The 16,825-nt window shown below is 47.2% G+C and overlaps 1 protein-coding gene across 22 annotated transcripts in view; it reads left to right on the forward strand.

The window, feature by feature from the left end:
- Window positions 1-16,825, forward strand: part of CCDC136 (coiled-coil domain containing 136) — a 30,895-nt gene that overhangs the window by 7,454 nt on the left and 6,616 nt on the right. For 6 of the 22 annotated variants that reach the window (XM_024249949.2, XM_024249947.3, XM_024249946.3 and 3 more), the window contains 12 exons: window positions 2,502-2,825; window positions 5,943-6,054; window positions 6,652-6,817; window positions 7,052-7,192; window positions 7,528-7,686; window positions 7,976-8,146; window positions 8,643-8,828; window positions 10,727-10,921; window positions 11,418-11,645; window positions 13,078-13,590; window positions 13,981-14,202; window positions 15,950-16,231. In XM_024249949.2, the coding sequence (XP_024105717.1) occupies window positions 2,502-2,825; window positions 5,943-6,054; window positions 6,652-6,817; window positions 7,052-7,192; window positions 7,528-7,686; window positions 7,976-8,146; window positions 8,643-8,828; window positions 10,727-10,921; window positions 11,418-11,645; window positions 13,078-13,590; window positions 13,981-14,202; window positions 15,950-16,231 (2,699 nt within the window). The remainder of the gene's footprint in view (window positions 1-2,501; window positions 2,826-5,942; window positions 6,055-6,651; window positions 6,818-7,051; window positions 7,193-7,527; window positions 7,687-7,975; window positions 8,147-8,642; window positions 8,829-10,726; window positions 10,922-11,417; window positions 11,646-13,077; window positions 13,591-13,980; window positions 14,203-15,949; window positions 16,232-16,825) is intronic. The other 16 variants (XM_054559792.2, XM_054559791.2, XM_063725786.1 and 13 more) reach the window with 8 other exon arrangements.

Consider the following 16,825-nt stretch of genomic DNA (forward strand, 5'->3'; position numbering starts at 1 on the left):
ATGGCCAGCTTCCTCTTGTGTCTCCCTAGCTAGACAGACCTCACTGTGCTGCTCAGTAATGGTGGTAGAGTGGACTTTTCTTCCAATAGGAAGTCAGAGAATCTAACAGGAGATTCTTGGCCTTGGCACGCAGTTAAGGATCAGTTAATAGTTGTTGAATAGATCAAGGAGACGTAACAGCTAGAATCATTCTAGAACTGGAAAGATTGGCAAAAGACATGCCCATAGTTCAACATGTGAGCTCAGGGGAGCAGGGTAGATCTTCCCCTGAGATGCCCTCACCACTCAGCATCTATCTATGAAGCATGTCCAAATTTGTCTTCTTTGAAAGTCTAGATTCTATTCTAATTTTTAAAAAATACCCAAACAGGGCTAGGTGTGGTGGCTCATGCCTGTAATCCCAGCACTTTGGGAAGCCAAGATGGATCACCTGAGCCCAGGAGTTTGAGACCAGCCTGGGCAACAGAAAGAGACCTCCATCTCTACATTAAAAAAAAAAAAAAAACAGCAGGGCATGGTAGCCCATGCCTGTAGTCTCAGATATTAGGGTATTAGGGATGCTGAGGAGGGAGGATTGCTTGAGCCCAGGAGGTCAAGGCTGCAGTGAGCCATGATCATGCCACTCCACTCCAGCCTGGGCAACAGAATGAGACTGTCTCAGAAACAAAAAGGAAAACCCCCCAAACCCCAAATGTTTAGTTCTATACACATAGGAGATACTTAGTAAAAGTTTGTTGAATAGATGAACTGCTGCCTTATTTATGCATGAATACATCAAATATCTATTGAGCTTCGTTTTCAGGCACAATACTAGATCCTGGAGCTGTAATGGTGAGCAAGCCAGATATGCTCTCTGCCTTGATAAAGCTTATAACCAAGTGAAGGGGAGACTAAGTACACACACACATAGCAAAGTACAAGGTTTTATGAGACCATTTAATAGAGGACTTCTCTTAGTTTTTTTGAGGAAGTAGAGGTACAGGCTAGAAAAGTTGACATCTGAATGGTGAGTAGAATGAGCAGAAGTTGGGGAAAGGGGATGGGAGAATGTGCCTTGCAAAGGATTTATAGGAAAATCCTGACCCTCCCAACCCAATCCTCATTAATTCTCTAATCCTGGCCCTCAAATCCTAAATTCACTGTTGGTATCATTGCCTTTTACTCTCTCCACTTTTTCGTTCTGATCCCAGATGGGTACATGTGTCTAGAAACTCTGAGATGCTCCATAGACACAGAGAACTCTTAACCCATTATTTTGTAAATTAAAAAATAGAAAATATAAGCTTGTTCTAAAAATCCAAACAGCACAGATAGATGTGATATGTAAAGTAAAAACCTTACCACATGTTATCCCATGCCTCAGAAACAATTACTCATTATGGTTTGGGCATAGATCTTTCCAGGCCTTTTTCTATATGTTTGTCCATTTGTGTGTTATATACTATACATAAAATATTTTTTGCAAAAATTAGATCATAGCATATATTTTACAGCTTTTTCTTCAGTTAATATGGAAACTTCTTTGTTTTCACCATAGATCTGATACTTTCTTTTAAATGGCTGCACGATATTCTATTTAACTGTCATCAGTTTATTTATTATTATTATTATTTTTCGAGACCGAGTCTCACTCTGTTGCCCAGGCTGGAGTGCAGTGGTGCGATCTTGGCTCACAGCAACCTCTGCCTCCCGGGCTCAAATGATTCTCCTGTCTCAGCCTCCCAAGTAGCTGGGATTACAGGGGCATGCCACCACACCTGGCTTTTTTTTTTTTTTTTTTTTTTAGCGAAGACTGGGTTTCACCACGTTGGCCAGGCTGGTCTTGAACTCCTGACCTCAAGTGATCCACCTGCCTTGGCCTCCCAAAGTGCTGGGATTATAGACGTGAGCCACTGCGCCCAGCCTAGCTATCATCAGTTTAAACAATCCCTTATCGACTGACACTTAAGATTATTATTCCATGTTTGGTTATTATGCAGTGAACTTATATTTGAATTTGAGTTGTGAACTCTAAATGCACATTGTTTTAGGTCCAGTACTTACCACAGGTAGGTCATGGGAACTCTGAGGCTCTGTAATTTCTGAGCTCTCAGGATGAATAGGTGAAAATAGTCTGTATACATTTTTTGAGTCAGGGGATTTTTAGAAAGATTCAGGGCATCAAGAAAATACTATAAATGAAGTTAGGTGTTTAACTGGCAGGTGATTCCTTAGAAGCGTGAAATACTTTTTGTTTACAGTAGACTAAGTGATTGGTTTTGGTGCCAGGCCTCAAAATCTACTTTTCTATTGGACCTTACTACATAGAGTCACTCTCTTTTCCCTTCTTAGGAACTCCTTTTATTCTGTCCAGCATGATGCTATACTTCTCTGATGGGGTAGAGATGAGGTTTTCAGGACTTTGCAGACAAGAAATAAGTCTCCCTTTAATTTTGTGCCTCTAGAACATGGTAGGTTAGTTCACCTGCCCTCTTGATCATCTCAACCTTTGGACTTTGCAGGTGAGCTGCGTTCTCTACGGGAGGAGATTTCCCTGTTAGAGCATGAGAAAGAAAGCGAACTTAAGGAAATAGAACGGGAATTGCATTTGGCCCAGGCTGAGATCCAGAGTCTGCGGCAAGCAGCAGAGGATTCTGCAACTGAACACGAGAGTGACATAGCATCCCTGCAGGAGGATCTCTGCCGGATGCAGAATGAACTTGAAGACATGGAACGCATTCGGGGAGATTATGAGATGGAGATTGCCTCCCTCCGTGCAGAAATGGAAATGAAGAGCTCTGAACCATCCAGTAGTTTAGGTCTCTCAGATTACTCTGGGTTGCAAGGTATGAGAGCCATCAAGTGGGTCAGTAAAGTCAAGCAGAGGAAAGGAGATAATATATAGGAAAATGGTAGAAGGTGGTGTTAGATCATGAATTGGGAATCTCTAGAAAAAACCTCCAGGTTGAATTCAAGACTGTAGGGGGCCAGGCGTGATGGCTCATGCCTGTAATCCCAGAACTTTGGGAGGCCAAGATGGGAGGATCACTCGAGCCCAGGCATTCACGAGCAGCCTGGGCAACCAAGTGAGACCCTATCTCTTTCTAAAAGAAAAATTTAAATAAAATTTTTGAAAAGACAGTAAAGGGGAAAAACCTACCCAGATGTTACATAACCAGTCCATGGTGGTGTAAGAAATAGCACCATGGAGAGGTACCCTGGGAATTCTTCAGAGAGTCATTGGGTCTTTGTTGATTTGACTATGGGAAAACCCTTCCTGGGAAAATTTCCAGCTCTAGGATGGGCAAAGAGGGACCTGTCACCTTGGGAAACTCTTCCTGCTGCCTTGGCATCATGGTGCTTTGCCTGGAATGCTTTATAGGGGACCTCTGGCCCTGCTTCCAGGTGCAGGGATGCTAATTCTTAGGTTCCATTAGCTCTCCTCAAAATAGAAGCTTTGGGGGGCAACAAATCAGAGCAAAAGACAGCTAGAGAAGAAAAGTTATTCCGAGTGATACATGAGGTACCCAAAAGCCTAGAGCCCTGCTTTCAGACAGTGAGTCTCCCAGCTAGTTGCTAGGATTCATGACATCAGAGAGTTTGCTTTTATTCTGAGGCTAGATTTATGATCTGAGTATAATGGAGGTCCTATATTTGGCCAGGTCAAGCAGAGGCAATCAACAAGGATTCAAAGAACTGCAAGTTTTTCCAGCTGTATCAAGCCTCTCAGAAGAGCCTTTAGATTAAATGGTGCTGGGAGAGGAAGGTTGGCACAGTGGGAAGGCTTGGGCTGGAGTCAAACAGACCTGAGTTCAGTATCTCAGCTCCACTAATTAGCAGGATGAACGTAGGAGGTCTGGTTACGGTCTTTCTCTGAGCCTGTTTCTATATCCAGGATATGAAATCAAAATTGGTTAATAAAACCTTATAGCTAGATGGGATCCTGAAACAGGAAAAGGACCTTAGGGAAAATGTAGAGAAATCCAAGTAAACTGTGGAGTTTAGTTAATAGTAATGTATCAATATTTGATTCCTTAGTCATAATAGGTATATCATGGTAATGTAAGATGTTGACAATTAGGGAAATTGGGTGAGAACCCTCCCAGGAAACTCTGTACTATCTTTGCAACTTTTTTGTAAATCTAAAACTATTCTAAAATTCAAAGTTTATTTAAAGAAAAAAAAAACCTTACAGAGCTATTTTGGGAATTAAATGAAATGTGAAGCATGTTGAAATCACTTGCACACTTACCAAATCTGAGGCTGAAACTATCAAGTCTAATGCTTAGCACATGGTTAGTTTTCATTAAAGGTTAGTTTCCTTCCTCCCTTCTATGGTAATCTGCAGTATTCTAAGGAATTCTGATTAGAATTAAGAGGAAACATTAGAAGTTACTTTTAGGGTGTTGAATCTTCCAGCAGGTAAGATAGGTCTTGTGTTCTAATTAGAGCAAGTTAGTGTTCTTTAAATATCAGTAGAATTAATGTTCTAAGAGGCATAATTCTTTTTCAATTTTTTGCAAGTGGACACAGAGTCTCGCTCTGTTACCCAGGCTGGTCTCGAACTCCTGGGCTCTAATGATCCTCCTACCTTGGCCTTCCAAAATGTTGGGATCACAAGTGTAAACCACTGCACCTGGCCAACCTAATTCTTAATCATGAAGCGACAAAACAGATACACGTGTTTGTATCATCACAGCCTTAAAAGTGGGCATGGTGACTCATGCCTGTACTCCCAGCACTTTGGGAGGCCGAGGCAGGTGGATCACTTGAGCCCGGGAATTGGAAACCAGCCTGGGCAATGTGGTGAAACCCCATCTTTACAAAAAAATTCAAAAATTAGCCGAGCTTGGTGATGTGTGCCTATAGTCACAGTTACTTGGGAGGCTGAGGTGGGAGGATCACCTGAGTCCAGGGAGGTCAAGGATGCAGTGAGCCATGACTGTGCCACTGCACTCTGGTCTGGATGGCAGAGTAAGACTATCTCAAAACAAAACAAAACCAAAAAGGAAAAAGTATAGGTATAGGTGACTAGTGCTTAGAGACATGCGCTGGATTATTTCAACCGGATCTCTTCTAATGCTTGAGGATGATATGTGAGTCTGGTTAGGATGGGCCTGTCAGCAGATAAAAGGCCATTAGAAAGAATTCCCTTTTTTTTTTTTTTTTTTTTTTGAGACAGAGTCTCATTCTCTTGCCCAGGCTGGAGTGCAGTGGCACAGTCTTGGCTCACTGCAACCTCTGCCTCCTGGGTTTAAGCAGTTCTCCTACTTCAACCTCCTGAGTAGCTGGGACTACAGGTATGCACCACCACGCCTGGTTACTTTTTGCATTTTTAGTAGAGACAGGGTTTTTGCCATATTGGCCAGGCTGGTCTCAAACTCCTGACCTCAAGTGATCTGCCCACCTCGGCCTCCCAAAGTGTTGGGATTACAGGCTTGAGCCACTATGCCTGGCAAGAATTCTTTACCACATCCAGACCAATGTATTTGGTGTGGGAATAAAGGACATAAAAGGAAACTCAGAATGCCTGAAAGGCAGGTACTGGCAGTCACATCTGACAGTTCACATCTCTCAGCTTTTTGTACTAAAAGCATAATTGGAAGGTAATCATAAACAGTTGAATGGAAATTTTACATACAATAAACCCAAAAGTTAATTAAACTTTCAAAAATTCCTAAAAGTTCAAGAGTCTGCTTCGGTTGAGGCTTTGAAGATGAGCACACAGGGCAAATCTTCAGGGCAGATGAGAAGAAGGACAGCTATTGGGAAGAGGAGAAAGACTCACTGCACTGTGGAATTTCCTGGGCCCTGTCTTCTAAGCCTCTATCTCTTTTCTGTCTTTAGAAAAAAAGAAGCTCTTTAACCTTCTGCTCTCAGGTTTCAAGACAGGAAAACTGGGGGCTGGTCATCAGTGCTTTCCTTTCCTCCTGGTCTCATCTCTCTCTGCCTGTCCTCTGCAGAAGAACTGCAGGAGCTGCGGGAACGCTACCATTTCCTGAATGAGGAATACCGGGCCCTGCAGGAGAGCAACAGCAGCCTCACGGGGCAGCTTGCAGATCTGGAGAGTGAGAGGTACAGCTGTCTCTGGAGAGTGAGAGGTCATGGGGTTCCACAGGACTCTGCCTTACCTTGGGCTTTCCCTGAAGGCAGATGCCAGGGCAGTGAGCGTTCCTCTGCTCCTGGAGACCCAGTCCTTTCCGTGGTTTCCAAAGGATACAGATACCACCTACAAGCAGACATGGGGATCCGACCCAATTATCTCAAGACTAGAGGGAGTGAGTTCTGAAGTTTACTTCTGCTCTAGGCACTGGGTTCTGGTTTGCTCTGCCCTAAAGTGGATCAGAAGAGATTCTTTTACTGTCCGCATAGACTCGTTTCAGTCTAATGGCAGGCACAATGCTTCCAGATTGGAGTGGGCTTGACTAGGCCTAGCCTCAAAACTAACTGGACTGGCACTCTAAGGGTCTCCCAGAGCCAAACACACCTTTGCAGATTGAGGGGCTGGAGACTTTCTGTAGTCTTCTAAGCATGTTTATCTGAGCGGTGAGTCACAATAGAAGACCCCTTACTATCTTTGGCCTAAAATGAAGGTATCGGGACCAAGCATGCATGGCTGGTGATGCCAGGCAGAACTCCCTTTAAGCATAGCTCTGCGGTTCTGGATTGCAGGACACAGAGAGCAACAGAGAGATGGCTGCAGTCCCAAACACTGAGTATGACGTCAGCAGAGTCTCAGACTTCAGAAATGGATTTCTTAGAGCCTGATCCTGAAATGCAGTTGTTACGGCAGCAGCTACGGGATGCTGAAGAGCAGATGCATGGCATGAAGAACAAGGTAGGGCACAGAGGGTGGGGAAGGCAGGCACATTTCTTGTCTGTCTTTCACCTTCTCCCAGCCTGTGGTAGAAACATCTCCATAGGCATGCACTGTGGAGGGAGGTAGTACTCTGGGGTCTTACTTGCCTGATGTAAATCTTCCAGTCAGAGCACCATGCTTTCCCCAAGCCTGTTCTTGGAGCACATGTGGTATCTGTAGTAAACAAGCCTCCCTGTTCCATTTCCCACATAGTGTCAGGAATTGTGTTGTGAGTTGGAAGAGCTACAGCATCATCGCCAGGTCAGTGAGGAGGAGCAGAGGCGGCTGCAGAGGGAACTCAAGTGTGCTCAGAATGAGGTGCTTCGGTTTCAGACCTCCCACAGTGTCACCCAGGTAAACACTGCCCGGGGAGGCATCTGGGGTGGGGGCAGAAGGGCTTCATGGAGGGGCTGCTTCAACCGGGGTGGGCACAGTGAATATGGCTGTGCTCTGCCGACTCTTGCCCTACAACTGGGCACAGTCTGCTGGAAACCAACTGTAGAAGTCATATAGCACTGCATTCTAGAAATGGTGGTCATTACTGAGTGTCCGTCTCACAGAAGAAACCAAACCCTAGACCTGTGGGAGCTCCTCAAGATGTCTGCATCTGCAAAGGAACCCAACTGATCCGTAGAAAGATCTGCTGTTTCTTGAGAGTAACTGTTCTACTCACATCCTCCCTACCACAGAACGAGGAGCTGAAATCCAGACTCTGTACCCTGCAGAAAAAATATGATACTAGCCAGGATGAGCAGAACGAGCTCTTGAAGATGCAGCTGCAACTTCAGACTGAGCTCCGGCAGCTCAAAGTCATGAAATCTACACTTGTAGAAAACCAGAGTGAGAAGGTAACAGCAACCAGAGGTGAGGGGACAACTTAGGTGCTAAGGGCATCCTTCTGAGGTTTTGGGGAAGGTGGATGAGAGTAGTGAGTTAAAAATAATTCCACCAACCACATAGGCAGCACCACAGGTAAAGAACTCCAGCCCTGCTCGAGTACTACATTAGATATGAGGACATTAGGAAGTGAAGGGCAGGAAGAAGCAAATCTTAGACTGTTGGTGTCAAGTGACTCACACAGAAGAGTGAGTGGGTTAAGGAGCCCAAAGGCACTGCCCAAAGCCCCCTCTACCATAGGAGTTACTGTGCCGGCTGCAGAAGCTGCAGCTCCAGCACCAGAACGTCACATGTGAGAAGGAAAAGCTGCTGGAACGGCAGCAGCAGCTGCAGGAGGAGCTGCAGTGCCATGAGGCAGAGCTGCAGCACCTCAGGGATACGGTGGCCTCCTTCAAAGAGAGCAGTGAGAAGGTAAAAGAAGCTCCTGGTGAGGGAGGATGTAGCCAGGCATCATCTTGTGTGAGGGTGAGAGCGCAGAGGAGGAGAGGGAATGGTAGGAGTGTGGAGGAGCTGGCAGTGAGGGGGCCAAAGAGGTGCTTAGGAGAAAGGTGACCTCGGGGAGTCACAAGGCTCTCAGCTTCCTTTGATTTTAAATCAGAAAAGCAGCATATAAAAAGGAAGTCCCTTTGCCTCCCCACCTCCCAAAAAAGGAAGCCCCAGAAGGTCTGTGTTTTTTTAAAATTATTTTTACATTTATTTATTTATTTAACTGGAAAGGCGACACTGGGAAGGTCTGTGTTTCAAGCCTGTCAGGGACGGGTCCTTCTTGGGTATCTATCCCTGGCTGGGATGAAATTGGGGCTGAGAAGGACAAGGGAAGATGGGTTCCCTTCATCCCCACCTGGGAGGAGAGAGTCCAGCAGCAGGAGCGCCTGGGGTGATGGCCAGGCCTGCCTCCCCTTCCCAGGACACAGAGACGCACACTCAGCTTCAGGAGATGAAGCAGCTGTACCAGGCCAGCAAGGATGAGCTGGAGCGGCAGAAGCACATGTATGACCAGCTGGAGCAGGACCTCCTGCTCTGCCAGCTGGAGCTGAAAGAGCTCAAGGCCTCCCAGCCCATTCTGGAGGACAAAGGAAAGTGTGCTAATAAGGTAATTGTTCAGAGAGGTGACAGCTCCTGGGCACTTGCTCCAGAGAGAGGAGGTACAGAGGCAAAAAGTGAAGGCACCCAACCCAAGGGCTTGATGGGCTTCCTAGGCAGGAAGCAGAGGCAGAGCCACATGCTGCTAACTTCAAAACAGTTTGCCCTGACCATGACTTTGAGCCAGAGCCACAGCTTAGTAGGATCAATACCTTTGGATCCCAGTCTGAACCCCTGAAGGTTTTACACGATTCCATGTATGTGGATATTTATACAATGGTATTAGAACTGTAGTGATATCTAGTCGTTCTTGGAGAGGAACATATGCATGGGCCCATTACACAACTATTATTGTTGGAACTAGAGAAAGGGGCCAGTTTTCTGGGTCAGATTGCAAATGCTCTCATAAAGGGGTACAGTCTTGTGCCCAGAGCGCTGATTGGGCAAGAGAAGGACCTAGGCTCTTCTCGGATTTATTCTGTGACTTTGAAGTAGTTAAATTCTTTTTTTTTTGAAACGGAGTCTCACTCTGTCGCCCAGGCTGAAGTGCAGTGACACGATCTCAGCTCACTGCAGCCTCCACCTCCTGGGTTCAAGTGATTCTCCTGTCTCAGCCTCCCGAGTAGCTGGGACTACAGGCACATGCCATCGTGCCTGGCTAATTTTTGTATTTTTAATTGAGACCGGGTTTCGCCGTGTTGGTCAGGCTGGTCTCGAACTCCTGACCTCAGGTGATCCACCTGCCTCGGCCTCCCAAGGTGCTGGGATTACAGGCATGAGCTGCCATGCCCTGCCAGTAATTAAATTGTTGAAGGTTGAATTGTGCCCTCTTTAAATGGAAGAGAATACTACTCTTAACTCACTTCCTTTTAGCAGTAAATCCTGGTAGTGATAAATAAGGCCTTATTCATTTTTTTTCTTTTCCATCGTGTATAAAATGCAAGCTGTTATCATTTATCCTGTTGAGCACTTTCAGCTCCTGATTACTGATGGGAAATGGAAAGGTGTTGAAGCATGTTGGAGAAGAGGCCCAAGAGTCTCTAAAGATAGTGGAGCTGGTCACATTCTGCCAGAAAACTCAGTAGTTCCTGTCCCTGGGGAAAGGCCTTTAGGAGACAGAGGACTGGGAAGGTTATTTGGGCCGCCTCAGCAGTCTCTTTGCCTTTCTATATCCAGGCTCACGTTTCCTCCTTTTTCCACTTCTACTCAATTTAGGAGCCCAGGTGATCCGTGACTTGCTCGTCACCTCTTCCGCTAATGGGAAAAACGATGAGAAAGGGGAAGCATGCTGGCAGACAGCACCTGCTTTTTCTCTAGCCATAAAACAGCATTGAGATCTGTCTGATATTGGAAGATCTGGGTTTTTGGAAATGGGATGATTTAGTCTTCTCAACCCAAATTTAGCAATAGCGCATACTTTCTAAAGATTTAAAGAGAGAATTGGGAAAGCAAAAATGGGAAAAATTAGGGTGAAATTAAGTCCTTATTGGTAAGGAGTGTAATTGCATTCAGAAACAACTGGGGTTAATAAGAATAACAGGAGCTAAGAGTTCCCAACAGGGTAGGAATATGGTGTATAAAGGAAAGGGCCGGAGAAGAGGAAGGGGGAAGTGAGGAAGGGGCATCAATAGCATTTGCCATCAAACTGCCCCCAGAAAGGAATGGTGGAAGTTTAGAACAAGGCCAGCCACCAGTCCAGAGCAACCTGTTCTGAAGGAGCAGCCTGCAGGGGATCCCCAATCGGTATCTAAACAGCCAGGCTGCATTGTGGCTTGGGGTGACCAGTCCAAGGTGACTGCATAGGGAGAGAATCACAAGAGGCAGGAGAGCGCAGAAGTGCTCTGTTAGCCACCCAAGAAGCTTACCTTACAGAGTAACCACCCCCTCCACACCCGCCCCCGCCCACAGTGTGACACACTGCTGTCCAGACTGACAGAATTGCAGGAAAAGTACAAGGCCAGCCAGAAGGAGATGGGGCAGCTGCAGATGGAGCAGTGTGAGCTCCTGGAGGATCAGAGGAGGATGCAGGAGGAGCAGGGCCAGCTGCAGGAAGAGCTGCACAGGCTCACACTGCCACTGCCCAAGAGTGGCCTCTTACTCAAGGTAACTCTGCCAGAGGCAGCTGCTAACTGTGGGGAAGCTGCTCTGAGAAGCTTCCCTGTGTGACTAGGGAAAAATAAAAGGGTGGGGATTGAACTTTTTCTTCTTACCAACCACTCCTTACTTTCTCACCACTCTGCCCAAACCAAAAAGCTCCATAGAGCCAATTAGAGTTTTTCTTATAAGGGCTTTAAATCTTAAAATACCTTTTATACTCTGGAATCTGTGCAGCAGTTTATATTTAGATATTTAGTCCATCTGGAGAAAATGCACCTGAAACCACTTTATAAACTACAAAATATATCCCAACGTAAGAGACGGTTGCTACTTTTAGCAGGTCTCCATAGAAAGACTCCCCCTGTCCCCAGATGGGCTCTGTGAAGTCAACCCTGAGATTCTTCAGGGAATTGTTCACAGCGGGGATGAGGCACCAAGGAGGCATCAGACTTTCTGTGTAAACACCACAATCCCTTGCCTCCTTCCTTCTACTCCACCTCAGAGTCAGGAGCTACTCACCAAATTAGAAGACCTGTGTGAGCTGCAGCTGCTCTACCAAGGCATGCAGGAGGAACAGAAGAAGCTGATACAGAACCAAGACTGTGTATTAAAAGAACAATTAGAGATCCACGAAGAGCTGCGACATTTCAAAGAGTCTCATTTCCAGGAAGTGTTGGAGAATCCTGATGATTCCAAATTGGCTAAGTCCTCAAAATGTAATCGAAACAAGGTAACCATAGCAAGAGGTAGGGAGACAGTTCTCCTGAGCACAACAGCATGGCAGGGAGAGTGGGCACCGCCGAAGGGTCAGAGTTGGGAAGGCGTGTTTGGCCAGGGGTAAGGATAAGGCAAAAGCCCTGCCCTTCACCAGCTGTGACCACTCACAGGCTCCATTAAGAGGTGGCTTTTAGATACGGCCTGAGGACCTCACCTAGATGCCATTATCCTTTATCACACATATTCACAGTGCCCAGTTGAAGCACTATGAGCACTCAGGGCAGAGCTGAGATGACCGGAAGTCTGTCATCAGATCATTTGACTCATTCCCAGTAAGATGTGTAATATCAGTTTGGTGTTTGTTTGGATTCCTTTGGACTGACTCTAAATGTCATCTTTTTCTTGAGTGGAAAAGTACACTTCTCAGTTATCAAAATCTATCACCTTTGGTGTTCTCTGTGAGGCAAATTTGGGGCCTTTCATTTCCAAGAGAAGAATTCCTAGCATATGGGGTTCTTAGTACTGACCACACTATCTTCATTGGAACTTTGGTGGCAGTAACAGAGCAAGGTCACAGGGGTTAGACCAGAAAATCGATGCCTCTCAAGTACCAGCAAGGGGTCATGCAGATGAGGTGACACAGGTGGAGATCACCGTACAATTCTATTCAGGGTTGGGGGTTAAAGTTGTTCTGACATCTCAGCGTGGGCAAGGAGGGGCAGGTAGACAGTTTCGGTTTAGGCCAAATCTATTACTCTGAACAAGGAGAACCAGGAAGTAGCAGAAGTCAACACTGTGAGGCTGGATCATATTCCAGGGGCATCAGATGTCCAGGCTGGAGGCCTGGGTAACACAGCTGGGAACCAGGTATAAAATATTTCCTTAACTGATCAGATCTCATCCTGGATATCAGCAGCCAAGAAGCCAGGCCCAGAGAGCCTGGGAAACATGCCCAGAGGCCAGATTCAGAATAGGGGCAGGAGATACAGGAACTAATAGTGAGACTTTGATTCCAATTCTTCATATTGCCACATTCAAGGCCGGGGCTGATTTTAGAACTAGGGGTGGGCGAGGGGACTGAGCCTGAAGGTCAGGATAACAGGTATACCTGACTGAGAAGAGGGTGTGGTAGGGAGTCAGGGTGTTCTGGAAACCCACTAGGCACTGCTTCAAGGAGACAGGGATGTATCAAAGTGCAGAAACCAGCCAAAATGGGAGCCTGGAAATCATGGAGTATCTGCCCTGGGGAGATTTTCCCAAATGAGCAAGAAACTGATACATGCCAGTTACCTGTAGGCTAAGTCAGAGACATAGGCCGGGGTGAGGTGGAAATGTAGGCGTGCCATTCTCTAAGGTGTGCTCTCAGACGTCTGTACCAGGAGAGGTGCAGCTGGAAGGACTGAAGTGTCAGAGTAATGATACTGTCTCCCCACCCCTGCCCCCAGCAATCCAAGCTGCTTATGGAGCAGATGCAGGCCCTGCAGGTGCTGTATGAAGCCGGTCAGGCGGAGCAGGAGCTCTTGCAGCAAGAGCAAGGGAGGCTCCTAGAGGAGCGGAAGAGGCTGCAGGCAGACTTGCAGCTCTGCCTGGAAGAAATGCAGCTGCTTCAAGTCCAGTCCCCTTCTATAAAAATGAGCCTTGAGTCCTACGGGAAGAGCTATGGTAGCATGGTCCCCAGCAATGAGAACTGTCGCAAGACTTATGATACCACTGTGGATGACGATGAGAGCTATTACAAGAGTTACACCAGCACCCAGACCAGCAGCGAGAGCTTTCTCAAGAGCTATGACAGCAGCACCAGTGCCAGTGAGGCCTATGGGAAGAGTTACTGCACCACCAGCAACAGCAGCATTACCTATAAGAAGAGTTATGGCAGCACCAGTAGCTCTGACACCTGCCAGAAGAGTTTTGTCAGCAGCTGCACTGACGAGGAACCTGCTGAGCCTGAAGACATGGAGGTAACGGTTGCCAGGTGACAGGTCAGGCAGGGGACGATGGACTCTTGTCTTTTTAAGAGATACATTGCCAGGGGAAGGGACAAGAAGTGTGGGAATGGGGTCAGAGCTGACCTGGGGAACTACTGGAAGTAAGCGAAGCCCTCTACCCATGGCAGCCTGGTCTCCCACTCAGCCCTCTCATAGAGAGAAGCCCCCATCTGGACAGAGGCCCATAAGATTCAGTCTGTTTCCTCACCACAGCCACGGTGCTCTTTATGGGGGTAAATATAGTAATCCCCCGCGGGCAGCTCTGGTTCCTGGTGGCCATTGTTTGGTATCCAGGGAAGGGCCCAGCAGAGTGGGGCAGAGGTGCTCCTCAGGGTGCTATTGTTGCTTCCCCACCCCCCGCAGCGCTTTGAGGAAATGGTTGCGAAGGTGCTGATCAAGCTGCAGGCGGTGCAGGCCATGTACCAGATAAGCCAGGAGGAACACAGCCAGCTGCAAGAGCAGATGGAAAAATTACTGGCCAAGCAGAAAGACTTGAAGGAAGAGCTGGATGCCTGTGAAAGGGAGTTCAAGGAGTGCATGGAATGCCTTGAAAAGCCCTTGGCCCCCCAGAGCGACAAGAATGAGGTAACCACTGTCAGGGAGGCAGGGTTTCCTCTGGCAGCCCCTGGAGCCAGAGAGGTCATGGCCACTTCAGAGAGGCTAAAGAGAGAGGGACAAAGCAGGGAGAGCATGCACCTCAGAGGCTGGGCAGTCTGCTCCATCCCTGATGACATTTCCCAAGTGCCCGTGGAGCTGGGGTTTACTAGTCATCAGGACTCCTCTCATCAAATGATTTCTCTCTTTCTCCCTTTGCCACTTCTGTTCTCTCTTTTGCTTTGTGTTCTAGACCACTTCTGTAGAACTGTATTTTTGCATTTGCCAATCTTCTTTCATCATTTTGTATGCATTTGCCTTGTCTCCCGGTGCACCAACTAGGAGCACCAACTAGATTGTAAGCAGCTCAAGGACAGGGACATGTCTCCTTTTGGATCTCTCACAATGCCAAGAAGAGTGCTCTGCACCCCCTAGGAATGGGACAGAAGTCTTGTCTCTGGCCAGGGGTTCACAGTCCAGTGGGGGTCTCTTTGTATACATACGGGAGAGATTCAGAGAGCAGCGAACACATGGGCCCAGATTGGCTAGTATTGGTACCTACTGAGGGGATGGTTGTGTGCTGCCATCAGCCAAGGAAGACAAAACCCGAGATCAGGGAGCAGGATGTGACTTGCCTCTGTTTCCAGGGTGAGGTGCAGGAGCCCAGTACACACTTCAGGAGGGTACAACACAGTTCTTTATGTAATTGTTCCTGTTAGAGAGATGGGTTGGATGAAGTAGGAGTTCTCATAAAAAGAATTCTAGGCCAGGTGCGGTGGCTCACCCCTGTAATCTCAGCACTTTGGGAGGCCAAGGTGGGTGGATTACTTGAGGTCAGGAGTTTGAGACCAGCCTGGCCAACATGGAGAAACCCCATCTCTACTAAAAATACACAAAATTAGCTGGGCATGGTGGCGCATGCCTGTAATGCCAGCTACTCAAGAGGCTGAGGCAGGAAAACCACTTGAATCCAGGAGGCAGAGGTTGCGGTGAGCCAAGATCATGCCATTGCACTCCAGCCTGGGCAACAAGAGTGAAACTCTTGTCTCAAAAAAAAAAAAAAAAAAAAAAAAAAAAGAATTATATAATAAATCCCTGAGGTTCAGAATTGGTAGCAGCCCTATTGTTATTCCCCAGTCACAGTAGACAACACCATTTAAATCGTTGTTTTGACCTTCTTTTTTTTTGAGCTTCTTTTTTTTTGAGACAGTCTCGCTTTGTCACCAGGCTGGAGTGCAGTGGCACGATCTCAGCTTCCTGCAACCTCCGCCTCCTGGGTTCAAGCGATTCTCCTGTCTCAGCTTCCCAGGTTTCTGGGACTACAGGCATGCTCCACTAAGCCCAGCGAATGTCTGTATTTTTAGTAGACATGGGGTTTCATTCACCATGTTGGCCAGGCTGGTCTCAAACTCCTGACCGCAAGTGATCTGCCCACCTCAGCCTCCTAAGTGCTGGGATTACACTGGATGGCAAGTGAGCCGCTGCGCCCTGCCATTTTTTTCATCTTATTAGATGGACATCATCAGGTGCCTCAAGTTAGGAGAAGCTATTTGTAAAACTATTTGAGAGGCTCATTTTCCACAGTTGAATATTTTCTTTATTGTCTACTTCCTATGGGCTTTTACAGGGAGATTTCTTGAGACAGTGACCCCCAAGCAGGGCCGAGGTTGGTTGCGTGGTCAGCCAACTGGTTGCATAACCAGCCAACTCTGGGTAACTGGCCCTCCACTACCAACAGATCAAAGAACTGCAGACCAAGCTGCGGGAGCTGCAGCTGCAATACCAGGCTAGCATGGATGAGCAGGGGCGGCTTCTGGTAGTGCAGGAGCAGCTGGAGGGGCAGCTACAGTGCTGCCAGGAGGAGCTCCGCCAGCTCAGGGAGAAGAGGCCCTCTGTTGTCAAAGAAGCCCGGGGGAAGAATGCTAATAAGAACGTGAACAAGAACGCCAATGGGGTTAAAATGAAAAAGGTGACCAAACCACGCTCGGATACTTCTGAGAGCGACCTTGAGACCAGAAAGGTGAGTAGTAACCTTGGTAGCCAGATAAGCAGAAAGGAGGAGGAGATCCTGGGAAGAAGCATTGCCTCCACAACCCTTTCAACCAGGTAAGGGATTTGTAGAGAAGCTTCTGGGATCTCTGAAGTGTCTACAGTGGTTCCCATCTTAATAGAAAGTGGGTGCTCCCTTTTCCTGTGAAGTTATGGGGAGAGTGGAACACAGACAACTCGCATCGGGAGGTGCAGCCCCAAAGGACCACAGCCCCTAGGCTGGACAACACCTTCAGTTTGCCCAGCCCCATTTGTTGGGGCTCTTGTTCTTCCTGGGTTACATGCCCAAGAGAAGGACCAAATAGATGAAGAGGGAGGAATTTGTTCAAAGTAGTTATGTACTAATAAGTGAAAGAAGATTGGGTAAAAGAAGAGTCACTGTAGGGGTGGGAAGCAACAATTTAGGTGCAGAGCCCAAGACTCTTTAGTTCTGGCAGCTGTTTGAAATGGCTTAATGGCCAACAGACATAGTGGTCCTGAGAGGTGAGGTGTGATGCCCTCTACATATGCTCAGGGGATTGGCTCACAGTCCCAGAGCACCGGGCCACACCCTTGCACTCTGACA

The sequence above is a fragment of the Pongo abelii genome, chromosome 6, assembly GCF_028885655.2.
Source record: "Pongo abelii isolate AG06213 chromosome 6, NHGRI_mPonAbe1-v2.0_pri, whole genome shotgun sequence".
In the NCBI taxonomy this organism is placed as follows: domain Eukaryota; kingdom Metazoa; phylum Chordata; class Mammalia; order Primates; family Hominidae; genus Pongo; species Pongo abelii.